The sequence below is a fragment of the Acipenser ruthenus genome, chromosome 53 (genome assembly GCF_902713425.1).
Source record: "Acipenser ruthenus chromosome 53, fAciRut3.2 maternal haplotype, whole genome shotgun sequence".
NCBI lineage: Eukaryota > Metazoa > Chordata > Actinopteri > Acipenseriformes > Acipenseridae > Acipenser > Acipenser ruthenus.
The window spans coordinates 5872357-5886176 of record NC_081241.1 but is presented as its reverse complement, the minus strand read 5'-3'; the positions used below and the strand labels follow the sequence as shown (position 1 = coordinate 5886176).

At 43.8% G+C, this 13820-nt stretch overlaps 1 protein-coding gene across 1 annotated transcript in view; it reads right to left on the bottom strand.

Moving 5' to 3' along the window:
- Positions 1–2883: 2883 nt before the first annotated feature.
- The window catches only part of LOC117432930 (tripartite motif-containing protein 16-like), an 82963-nt gene continuing 72026 nt past the window's right edge, over positions 2884–13820 (bottom strand). The window contains exons 7-8 of the mRNA XM_059016654.1: positions 6004–6069; positions 2884–3686 (exon numbers count right to left, since the gene is read on the bottom strand). Of these exons, the coding sequence (XP_058872637.1) occupies positions 3154–3686; positions 6004–6069 (599 nt within the window). The 3' untranslated portion in view covers positions 2884–3153. The remainder of the gene's footprint in view (positions 3687–6003; positions 6070–13820) is intronic.

Sequence of the window (13820 nt, the reverse complement as noted above, 5' to 3'; positions counted from 1 at the left end):
GCTGGCCGTCAACTGGACCTCACCTTCTCCAGGGCCTGCTGCCCCTCCAACCTCTCTGTCACCCCCCTGGACCTCTCTGATCACTATTTCATCTCTTTTTCTCTGTCTCTCCCCCCTCTCCTTGCTCCTCCTACCCCCACTGTCACCTCTCGCCGTAACCTCCGCTCTCTCTCCCCCTCTGTCCTTGCCTCCACTGCTCTCTCTCACCTCCCTCCTATCGACTCCTTTTCACAACTCTCCGTAGACTCTGCTACCTCCACCCTCTTCTCCTCACTCACCTCCTCCCTCGACTCCCTCTGTCCCCTCACCTCCCGACCTGCTCGCCCCTCCCCTCCCCATACCTGGCTCTCCTCTGCGCTCTGTTCAGCAAGAATCACACTGCGATCTGCTGAAAAGAAATGGAAGAGAACCAAACTCCCTGCTGCCCTAGACCTTTACCGCACTCTCCTCTCCTCCTTCTCCTCTACTCTCTCCTCTGCTAAATGTACTTATTTCCAATCTGTAATCCAAGCCTCCACTAACAACCCACGTAAACTATTCTCTACCTTCTCCTCCCTCCTAAACCCTCCCCCCTCCTCCTCCCTCCTCCATCTCCCCTGATGACTTTACCTCCTTCTTCTCTTCTAAAATCTAAGATATCCGCAAACTCTTTAACACCTCTCCCTCCCCCGCACCCCCTCCTGCTACAACCCCTACACCCACTACATCCCCTACTAACTCACCCTCCTTCTCCACCTTCTCGCCCTTCTCAGACTCTGACCTCTACTCCCTGCTCCAGGGTCACAAACCCACCACGTGTGCCCTGGACCCCCTCCCCACTCACCTCTTTCAAGCTGCTGCTCCTGCTCTACTTAACTTCATCTCCTCCCTTCTCAACACCTCTCTACTTTCTGGTCTCTTTCCCTCTGCCTTCAAAAAAGCCTCTATCACTCCCCTCCTCAAAAAACCTACCCTCGACCCCACCTCCCTCCAGAGCTACCGTCCTGTCTCCCTCCTACCCTTCCTCTCCAAAACCCTCGAGCGGACTGTACACCGCCAGCTCTCTGCTTTCCTGTCCAACCACTCTCTGCTTGACCCTCTCCAATCTGGCTTCCGCTCTGCTCACTCCACTGAAACCGCCCTCCTGTCTGTCACCAACTCACTTAAGTGTGCCCGAGCTGCCTCTCTCTCCTCTGTCCTAATTCTCCTCGACCTCTCTGCTGCCTTTGACAATGTTGATCACTCTATTCTACTATCATCTCTTGCTGACCTGGGGATCTCTGGCACTGCTCTGGCCTGGTTCTCCTCCTACCTCTCCAACCGCACTTACCAGGTAACCTGGCGTGGAGCAACCTCCACACCTCACCCTCTCTTAACTGGAGTCCCCCAAGGGTCAGTCTTGGGGCCTCTCCTGTTTTCTCTCTACACCCGCTCCCTGGGCCCCCTCATCGCATCCTATGGTTTCTCATACCATTTCTATGCTGATGATGCTCAGATTTTCCTCTCCTTCCCCACCTCTGACTCCACCATCTCCTCCCGTATCTCTACCTGTCTGTCTGCTATTTCCTCCTGGATGCACTCGCATCACCTCAAACTCAACCTCTCTAAATCTGACCTCCTTTTCTTTCCCTCCTCCTCCCCCTCCTCTGATCTCTCTATCTCTGTTCCTCTGGAACCTACCACACTCTCTCCCTCTTCCTCCGCTAAGAACCTTGGAGTCACCCTGGACCCCTGCCTCTCTTATTCCCAGCACATCTCCACTCTGGCACGCACTTACCGATTCTTCCTGAGCAACATCCGAAGAATCCGACCCTTCCTCACCAACTATGCTACCCAGCTCCTGGTCCAGGCCCTGGTACTCTCCCGCCTAGACTACTGCAACTCCCTCCTGGCTGGCCTCCCTGCGTCCGCCACCCGTCCGCTCCAGCTCATCCAGAACTCTGCTGCCCGCCTGGTGTTCTCTCTGCCTCGCTTCGCCCACGCTACTCCACTACTCCGCTCGCTCCACTGGCTCCCGATCACCGCTCGCATCCAGTTCAAGACTCTTGTACTAGCCTACAGATGCCTTGACCAGACTGCACCCAGCTACCTCCAGACCCTCATCTCTCCCTACACCCCCACTCGACCTCTCCGCTCCACCTGCACTAGAAGACTAGCTCTACCTCCGCTACGATCCCCTGCCTCCCGAGCCCGCTCCTTCTCCACCCTTGCTCCGCAGTGGTGGAACGACCTTCCTACAGATGTCAGGACTGCCCAGTCCCTGACCACATTCCGGCGCCTCCTTAAGACTCATCTCTTCAAACAGCACCTGTAGAACTCCTCTGTTGTATCCTGGGACACTATCACCCTTCATTTAAATATGCTTTATTTTGCTCTTATCTGCCCCCTATTTTACTACATTTAATCCTGTACTTCAGAATATTGTAATCTGCCAAGTGTTTAACCTGTAGTATTTTGTACTTAATCATATCCTGATGTAACTATCACTATTTAATCATATCCTGATGTAACTTTCACTATTATCTGCTGTATTATTGAATTGTGGTTTGTCACACTTGAAAAAAATTATTGTATTTCTTGCTCTTATTGTATGACTTGTATTGTAACACTTGAATGTATTTGTATTTGCTTGCGATTGTAAGTCGCCCTGGATAAGGGCGTCTGCTAAGAAATAAATAATAATAATAATAATAATAATATCTATTTCTTTCTCATTCCCCTCTTTTTCATTCTCATTTGAAAAACCGTGTTAATGAGTATTAATAAAAAAGAAAAAGTCAGTTAATCAAATTAATTTTTTTATTAAATCACATTACTAAAATCTGAAAAAAATAAACAGAACAAACATTTTATGGAAATCAAAGAACAAAAACAGATATAATAAAGCAAATTAAGTTCACTATTTTAAAAACTGTTACAGCACTGACTATTGGATGCCATTTCTTTAAATATATATAAAACATAACAATTCTTAAAAAAAAAAAAAGTTATTTCGTATGAAATTCATTCATTTCTAAAAACCAATAATTTACCTTGTTTCGCTCTGCAGGTGGCGCCGTTTTACCCCCTAACTTTCATCCAAAGTTGTGTCAGATTGAACATTCCCTTCACCCGAGGAGTGGAGAGGACAGACAGGGAGTTCAATACAAAGGGTTTCTTACAACACAAAACAGTCTAGTTCAGTTGGCAGATTGTTACAGTGGAATCATAAACCCAAAGCCTAAACCCAGGATAGAGCGGCTCAGTGAATGTGGTTTGGAATCTGTGCAGGAGGGTCATTGTGTCAGAGACGCCATAAAAGGACAGCGTGCCGGCATTAAAGTCCAGATACACTCCTATTCTGGGGGAGTGGGGGGCAGTTATTGCAGTTTCATTGTTATTGTGCCGGGCAGTGTAACTGGAATCAGAGCAGGACAAACTCCAGGACTTGTCATTGAATCCAAGGCGACAGGAACGATCCCCTCCTTTCCTGCTGATTCCTTTATATGTGAGTCCTATATCAGGCCATCCCCCACTCCACTCAATCTCCCAGTAACAGCAAGTCCCAGACAAACCCTCTCTGCAAAGTCCTTGGGGCCAGCTATCAAATCTCTCTGGGTGATCGGTATATCTCTGGGTCTCTCTCCTCCATGTCACCTTTCTGTTCCCTTCAGACAGACAGAGGTTTCTATGGACTGTGTTGGGGTCCAGTGTGAGCTGACAGGAATCTGATTGAAGAGAAGAGGACAGGTAGAGGAGAGACGGTTAGAAAAGTCAAATCAGTCATTGTCTGTTGCATCCTCAAATCACTCCCTCCTTCCTGCTTCACCAGTCCCTGCACCCTCCTCTATGCTCCCTCCTCCCTCTTCTATGCTCCATCATCCTTCCTCTCCTTCTACATGCTCCCTCCTCCCTGATCTCTCCTCCCTGATCTATCCTCCCTGCTTCCTCCTCCCTCTATACTTCCTCCTGTATGCTCCCTCCTCAATTATTATTATTATTATTATTATTATTATTATTATTATTATTATTATTATTATTATTATTATTTATTTCTTAGCAGACGCCCTTATCCAGGGCGACTTACAATTGTTACAAGATATCACATTATACATTATTTCACATTATACAAATATCACATTATTTTTTCATACAATTACCCATTTATACAGTTGGGTTTTTACTGGAACAATCTAGGTAAAGTACCTTGCTCAAGGGTACAGCAGCAGTGTCCCCCACTGGGGATTGAACCCACAACCCTCAGGTCAAGAGTCCAGAGCCCTAACCGCTACTCCACACTGCTGCCCCCTCCATACTCCCTCCTGTATGCTCCCTCCTCCCTGCTCCCTCCTGTATGATCCCTACTGCTCCCTGCTCCCTACTGTATGCTCCCCTCTCCTTCCTGTATGCTCCCTCCTCCCTCTTCCCTCCACCTCTATGCTCCCCGCTGCCTCCTGTATGCTCCCTACTGCTCCCTCCTCCCTGCTGCCTTCTCCCTCCTCTGTCCTGTTGCTCCCTCCTCCCTGCTCTCTCCTATATGCTCCCTTCTCCCTGCTCCTCCTCCATGCTCCCTCCTCCATCTATGCTCAATCATCCCTGCTCCTGCCTCCGTACTCCCTCCTGTATGATCCCTCCTCCTTCCTCCATGCTCCCTCCTCCCTGCTTCCTCCTATATGCTCCTTCCTCCCTGTTCCCTTCTTTATGCTCCCTCCTCTCTCCTGCATGGACCCTGCTGCATCCTCTCCTCCCTTTTCCCTGCTCCATTCTTTATGCCCCTTCCTCCCTGCTCCCTCCTTCATGCTCCCTACTCCAGGCTCCCTGCCCCCTCCTCCCTGCTTTTTTATAGACAAGTATATTTAGAGTGTAATAATTAAGGTTGATAATAGATTTGATCTATAATTCTTACTTGAGATTTATTTCTGACTTTGGATAAGTTCTCCCTTTTTATTTTTCTGTCTTCAATAAACTGCTGCTGCTAATAATTAAACCCTCTTCCTGTTTGATTGTTTTGTTTATTATAATTCCTACATTTTATCAAACTTCTTCAATTGGAACCCATCAAATGCAACTCTACATACAATTACAGTTCACTTAATGTTCCTACAGGGTATGTGTTGCCATTTTACCCACTCAGACCCCTTGCTTACTAAATATCTTCAATAGAATATCATCCACTCTTCAAATATCTGTCTAATATTTTAATGAGCAATCCGTCCCACAAGTGCAGTGATACTGCAATATACATTTACTACCAGCACAGGATGACTGGGAGGGATAGCTGTTCATTTTACCCCACAACTGGTTTCACATGCATTGTACATGTATTAAAAGATGGGATGATTTTCTATTCAGGGACACCAAGATATTTAGGGAGAGAAAGGTCTGAGTGGAAAAACTGGCAACAAATGCCCCTCCCCCAGTCATTCTGCATGTATTCATCTGAAACAATACTTGTTGGAGAGGAGTGTAGATTAATGGCTTCACAATTACTAATAAATAATAATAATTGCTGCCCTCAAGCTCCACCCCTCCCTGTTCTGTAGTGTTAGCTCTTCTCACAATGGAGTGACCCATCTTTCAATCAATCAAATGTTTCAGTGAAAACAGACTTACATTTTAAAAACTCAGCTCTGTTCCTTGGCTCTGGAGCCTGCAGACTGTAAACTGCAACTTCATTCACTGGGCAGAAAAAAGAGAGAGAAATAGAATTGAAACATACACAACAGTCATTGTCTGCTGCATCTTCAAATCACTCCCTGCTCCATCATCCCTCCTCTCTGCTCCCTCCTCCCCCCTGCCTGCTCCCTCCTCCCTGCTCCCTCCTCCCTGCTCCCTCCTCCCTGCTCCCCCCTGCCTGCTCCCGCCTCCATCCTCCCTGCTCCCCCTGCCTGCTCCCTCCTACATTAATGGCTTCACAATTACTAATAAATAATAATAATTGCTGCCCTCAAGCTCCACCCCTCCCTGTTCTGTAGTGTTAGCTCTTCTCACAATGGAGTGACCCATCTTTCAATCAATCAAATGTTTCAGTGAAAACAGACTTACATTTTAAAAACTCAGCTCTGTTCCTTGGCTCTGGAGCCTGCAGACTGTAAACTGCAACTTCATTCACTGGGCAGAAAAAAGAGAGAGAAATAGAATTGAAACATACACAACAGTCATTGTCTGCTGCATCTTCAAATCACTCCCTGCTCCATCATCCCTCCTCTCTGCTCCCTCCTCCCCCCTGCCTGCTCCCTCCTCCCTGCTCCCTCCTCCCTGCTCCCTCCTCCCTGCTCCCCCCTGCCTGCTCCCGCCTCCATCCTCCCTGCTCCCCCTGCCTGCTCCCTCCTACATCCTCCCTGCTCCCTCCTACATCCTCCCTTCTCCCTCCTCCTCCTCCCTACTCCCCCCTGCCTGCTCCCTCCTCCATTCTCCCTGCTCCCTCCTCCCTGTTCCCTGTTCCCTCCTCCCTGCTCCCTGTTCCCTCCTCCTTGCTCCACCAGTTATCAGACGTTATTTTTGGTGTTTTGGGGCGATCAGCCAATAATACAATCGTTTCCACCCTTTCTGCATTTTCATTGGTCAGATTATATGTCAGTCACACAGCCTGAGGAAACTGCTGAATGTGAGCTGAAGCAATCATGAAACTTCATCACTGAGAGCCGCAGTGGAATGTTATTATAGTTTAAAAAATAATGTTTACACACACACACACACACACACACACACACACACACACACACACACACACACAACTAATAGAAATAATAATGTTTTTATATTTCTGATAAATACAACTAAATAATAATAATAATAATAATAATAATAATAATAATAATAATAATAATAATAGTTGTTACATATATAGACATGTTTTTTTTTTTAAATATCTCTTTATACATTATTCAGCTTGGTGTGATTATTATTGTTTAGCAGCGTACTGTAAGGTGTCTGTACACGTATGTTATTAATGTAGTTATAACGTTATATTAAACAGCAACACATCCCACAATCCTCTCGGGAGCGCTTGATAAAGAAACCCGTCCAGCCCTCCCTGATCAATCCAAGAGAAACCCACGTTTCCAACATCGGAACCACCTCGGCAACAGCCGCTCCGCATCCCATCTGAGGACAGAGCTGCATTTCCATGAGGGAGTCACCGCGAACATGGAGAAACCGGACACCCGAAAAATCACCCGGACCCACATCAACGGGCTTTGAAATACACTCTGATTCGGACTGAAGGGAATCCACTTCACACAAAAAGGGTTCACAGAAATGTGAGCAAACACAACCACCCTCAGAACAAACCCGTGAACACAGAAATGGAAAAATAGAAATGTGAAAGCGCGTCATTTTAACACGCTCCCTAACAATTGCCACGGAAACCCTGACGACAAAAAAACAAAACAAAAACAAAACAGGAATGACACTCTGCATTGAAGAAGAATTCAGCTCCACAACACCTGAAAAACTACAGGAAACATCAGCTTATTATCAGAAGAGTTTCTTTTTTTAATTTTTTTTTAAAGGGGTGGATACCCATTTCGTACGTGAAAGGGAATGTGCTGTTTTTAAGTTACAAGTTCAAAGTGTTCTCTTTGGTTGCAGTCGCGTATCACTCCTAGTACAGACCACAGCAATTGCGGGTTTCTCTGTACTGTCTCACACATTGCAAACCTTAATTTAAACTGTGTTCACGTTATCAAAGTTGTTGCTATTTTAAGTACAATTCTTTATGGAATTCACCAGAGATTATAAAAATACTGCATGGGGCAGTGTGTGTGTGCGTGTGCGTGTGTGTGTGTGTGTGTGTATATATGTGTGTGTGTAAACATTATTTTTTAAACTATAATAACATTCCACTGAGGCTCTCAGTGATGAAGTATTACGATTGCTTCAGCTCACATTCAGCAGTTTCCTCAGGCTGTGTGACTGACATATAATCTGACCAATGAAAGATACGATCCCCTCTATTCATACATAGCCTGTCATATCTGATCCTGTAAGATACGATCCCCTCTATTAATACAGAGCCTGTCATATCTGATCCTGTAAGATACGATCCCCTCTATTAATACAGAGCCTGTCATATCTGATCCTGTAAGATACGATGCCCTCTATTAATACAGAGCCTGTCATATCTGATCCTGTAAGATACGATGCCCTCTATTAATACAGAGCCTGTCATATCTGATCCTGTAAGATACGATGCCCTCTATTAATACAGAGCCTGTCATATCTGATCCTGTAACATACAATGCCATCTATTAATACAGAGCCTGTCATATCTGATCCTGTAAGATACGATCCCCTCTATTAATACAGAGCCTGTCATATCTGATCCTGTAAGATACGATCCCCTCTATTAATACAGAGCCTGTAATATCTGATCCTGTAAGATACGATCCCCTCTATTAATACAGAGCCTGTCATATCTGATCCTGTAAGATACGATCCCCTCTGTTAATACAGAGCCTGTCATATCTGATCCTGTAACATACAATGCCCTCTATTAATACAGAGCCTGTCATATCTGATCCTGTAAGATACAATCCCCTCTATTAATACAGAGCCTGTCATATCTGATCCTGTAAGATACGATCCCCTCTATTAATACAGAGTCTGTCATATCTGATCCTGTGAGATACGATCCCCTCTATTAATACAGAGCCTGTCATATCTGATCCTGTAAGATACGATCCCCTCTATTAATACAGACATGAAGGACTGCTGTGCTGTAAGTAGTTCCTCTTGGATTGTCTGTCGGGACTGTACTATAAAATAACATTTGCTTACTAAGGTGGGTGTTCATTAGTTTTTATTACAAGCTGGATTGAGGTTGCAGGCTCTTCGGGGGATATTTTAGAGACATTATAATAATTGTTGCGATTGTTCAACATCTTTCATCTGAAGTCGATTTAATTGACTAACAACAGGAATGAATTCAATGTAATGTGTTGCCACTGTGAGAAGCTCATTTTAACAGAATACTGCGAATTACAATTGTGATCAATGATGTGTTGGAATTGATTAAAAGGGAATGGGAATTGATTTTAAAAAGTTATTGAGATTGAAAAAAAGGAATTGACCCGAACCCTGTTCACAAATGGCCAGTTTCACACGAGGCTGAAGATAGCTTCTTATTCGCCTGTTTCTTATTCAGACTTTGATCTGCTCCAAACTGAATGGTTGGCTTTGTATGTAAGAGGTTAAATCACGTTGGGCTGCTAATTTCTCTGTGGATATTTACAGAGGGGCAGCTCCTAAACAATGTTCAGTTCTTATTTGCTCGGCCCAACACTGATTTCAGGGTCAAAACAGCTGACACACATGCCAATGTATGTGTTATAGTTGAAGGAGTAACAGTGTATTTAAGGGGTTAAATCACGTTGGGCTGCTAATTTCTCTGGATATTTATAGAGGGGCAGTAAGTTATAAGTTTTGTCTCCAAAATTATTTAACATAACTATCATTCTGTGGGACAAAATGCTAATTCTGTGGGACAAAATGCTAATTTTTCCTGTGTTTTCCTGTGTTTTTGTCCTTTTCTCCTCCCCTTTACAAATTCATTTGATGATTATTGAGTCATTAGCGTCTCAACGACAATGCAAAAATGTGTCATTTCTGTGCTCTGTGTTGTTTCACATCATGGTTTTTCTAAGTATAACTTTGCTATATCTTGTATGAAACAGTTTTTCTTTTTATATCCCATGTATAAAAAGAATCTTCTTCTGAATAGCAGAGTTATCTAGTTTACATGACATAAATATAAAACCTGATAACCTTTGATTAGCGTTCCCCCAGTTCACATCAGTCTAGACAAACACTTTTGAATAACGTTTAAAATGGAAAATGAAGGATCTCACCTAATTTAACTCCCTGTCACAATTCATCTCTCCTGCATGCTCCCTGCTGCATCCTCCCTCCTCCCTTTTCCCTGCTCCCTCCTCTATCCTTCCTCCCTGCTCCCTCCTCTATGAACCCTCCTCCCTGCTCCCTCTATGCTCCCTCCTCCCTCCTTTATGCTCCCTGCTCCCTCCTCCATGCTCCCTCCTCCCTTCTTCATAATTAAACCCTCTTGCTGTTTGATTGTTTTGTTCATTATAATTCCTCAATCTTATCAAACTTCTTCATTTGGAACTAATCAAATGCAACTGTGCATACAATTACAGTTCACTTAACCCTTCGGTCCATTTATTCAGCGTGTCTCAGGCGCGTCAGGTCCAATTTATTTTCACACATGCAGTTTATTTTAGACACGCAGTTTAAAAGTATTTTCACAGTAAAACAGGTTTAAAAGTCTCTGCATATCAACAGGACTCTCAGTACTGCATCTCCAGCCCCGCTCCTTGTTCGCTGTATTTTTCACATACCTCTTCATAGTCGTGCATACTGATAAATCATCTCCTGATCACTTGATTTATCACCAAACTCCTCAATAATGCGATCCAAGTCATTATTTTATTACTATAACACCTAAAAGAAGCTCTGCAAATGTCTGTGATGTTCTTTGAGCGCTGGATGCGGAAGCAGCTATCTTGTTTGTTTATGTCCGTGTTATCTATGTGGTGCCGGGGCTATCTGTATTCATGAGAAACTCCCTTTTAAATATTGGCAGGGATGGGGTTAAATTCCCCTCCCTGCCCAGGTTTATTGTGTCAGGTGGGAGTAATTAACAATCAATTAGCACCCAGCCACCTGACATAACAGGAGGCCTCAGCTCCTCAGTAGAGAGAGGTAGCTGAGGAAGCAAGGGTGGTTTTTGTGTTGCTTGCTGGGTTTTTCTTTGTGTGCTGTTCATTTTACCCCACAACTGGTTTCACATGCATTGTACATGTATTAAAAGATGGGATGATTATCTATTCAGGGATACCAAGATATTTAGGGAGAGAAAAACAGGCAACAAATGCCCCTCCCCCAGTCATTCTGCATATATTCATCTGAACCAATACTTGATGGAGAGGAGTGTAGATTAATGGCTTCACAATTACTAATAAATAATAATAATTGCTGCCCTCAAGCTCCACCCCTCCCTGTTCTGTAGTGTTAGCTCTTCTCACAATGGAGTGACCCATCTTTCAATCAAATGTTTCAGTGAAAACAGACTTACATTGTAAAAACTCAGCTCTGTTCCTTGGCTCTGGAGCCTGCAGACTGTAAACTGCAACTTCATTCACTGGGCAGAAAAAAGAGAGAGAAATAGAATTGAAACATATACAACAGTCATTGTCTGCTGCATCTTCAATTCACTCCCTGCTCCATCATCCCTCCTCCCTGCTCCCTCCTCCATCCTCCCTGCTCCCCCTGCCTGCTCCCCCTACCTGCTCCCTCCTCCATCCTCCCTGCTCCCCTCACCTGCTCCCTACTCCATCCTCCCTCCTCCCTGCTCACCCTGCCTGCTCCCTCCTCCATTCTCCCTGCTCCCTCCTCCATGCTCCCTGTTCCCTCCTCCTTGCTCCAACTATCAGATGTTATTTTTGGTGTTTTGGGGCGATCAGCCAATAATACAACCGTTTCCACCCTTTCTGCATTTTCATTGGTCAGATTATATGTCAGTCACACAGCCTGAGGAAACTGCTGAATGTGAGCTGAAGCAATCGTAATACTTCATCACTGAGAGCCTCAGTGGAATGTTATTATAGTTTAAAAAATAATGTTTACACACACACACACACACACACACACACACACACACACACACATTTAATAGAAATAATAATATGTTTTTATATTTCTCATAAATACAACTAAATAATAATAATAATAATAATAATAATAATAATAATAATAATAATAATAATAATGATAATAATAATAATAATAAATCCTGAATCTTTTATTTTCTTCTGTAATATCAAGTTGAAATCAAGTTTAAGGATGTCATCAACACTGTATTGCTGCGGCGGGTCCTCAATATTCCCTCCTAATAATAATAATAATAATAATAATAATAATAATAGGTGTTACATATATAGACATGTTTTTTTTAATATCTCTTTATACATTATTCATCTAAGTGTGATTATTATTCTTTAGCAGCGTACTGTAAGGTGTTTGTATGCGTATGTTATTAATGTAGTTATAACGTTATATTAACTGGATAGCAGCTTTTTTCAATTGGGCTCATCCACGGTCATGAATATGTATTCCTTCCGTATCAGTGCAGCAGCCAAAGTCAATGTGAACACGTCTGCCACTGCACTGGAGTCTTGTGTTCCTTCCTCTCCATCACATATCTTTACCCAGCAGTATAGTGTACATATTAGGACACCCTTGTGCATCAAACATACAGCAGTCATTGCCTGCTCCAACCTCAAATCACTCCATCTTCCCTGCTTCATCAGTCCTTGTTCCATCCTTCCTGCTCCCTTCTACCTCCTCCCTCCTACCACCTACCTGCTCCCTCCTGCATGCACCCTTCTCCCTCCAGTCTGCTTCATCACTCCCTGCTCCTTCCTCCCTGCTCCCTCCTCCATGTTGCCTCCTCCCACTTACATGCTTCCTCTTCCTTACTCACTCTTTCATGCTCCCTCCTCCCTGCTGCCTCCTCCCTTCTCAAAACTACATTATTTATATAACCAGCAATCTGCAAGAGGTCTTTATTAATGTCTTGCAAGTCCTGTCCCTCCTCAAGCCATGGTCTATTTGAGAAATCTCTACCAAAGGAATCTATTTCACACCAACCTGTTGTGGTTATTTTGACTAATTCCCCCTTGCAGAAGTCCTCAATATGGTCTTTAAGTTCAGATACAGCTTTCCTCACAGCCTCAAAAGAGATGTCTGTATTGACAGTAACGCTGGGTAAGTCTCCAGCTTCAGGAGGGGCACAGAGAGACTGGAAATTCTACAACAGGAAAGTGGAGAAAAGGAGTTTTCAGTGAAACAGAATGGGGTCCAAAACATTCCTGGGGAAAAGCAAGGATTCATTCAACTGGAGAGGTCTGTCTGAAACCGTCCCAGTTGTGGACTTGAGATTTTCTAACAAGCAGTGATGTTACCTGTAGAAAATGGATGTGATCCTCTGTCTCTGAAAGTTGTTTCAGCTCAGCATTTCTCCTCCTTAGCTCAGCAATCTCCTGCTCCAGTTTCTTCATGCGTCCTTCTGCCTGATTCACTGCAGCCTTCTCATTAGCTCCAATCAGCTCAATAACCTCAGTGTGGATCTTCTCAATGTATCGGATCAGCTCAGTAAAGATCTTCTCACTTTCCTTTATTTCTATGCATGCAGATCTCTGAGTGAAAGAACACAGTAGAGGAGACATGGTTAGTATTGATATCAAAAACACATCAGGCATAAAGAGTAAATTTCTGTAGATGTGTTCCAGTCAATCTGTTAATAATAATAATAATAATAATAATAATAATAATAATAATAATAATAATAATAATAATAATCCCCCTTTTGTCAATACCCACTTTCAGTGACCCCACAGCCTGTTTCAGCTCCTCCACGTCTTTCAGCCTCTCCTGGATTCTCTGTTGTATTTCTGTCTGTGTCTCTTCCAGCTGCTTCTGTGTAGAATCACAGTGACATTTCTGATGGAGCATTGAGTGATATCCTGTCACACCCAACACATGCCTGTTTAAGTATGCTATTGAAACTGATAGAATCATTTTAGTTGAAATATATTTTATGTTTTCTTGTCCCCTTACCTCTTTACAATGTGTGCAATAATTCTGAGTCAAATATATTTTGTCTTCAGTTCTAGTTGCAGGCCATAGACACCTGTAACACAGGCTAGATCAGACAACGTGTGTATAGTAGTAAGATACAACACCATCTAGTGCACAGCTGCCAGCAATACAAAAGGACACTTGACCCACAGTAGCTGTCCATTAGATGGTACTGTTTCATACTAGTAACAGTGAATGATGGC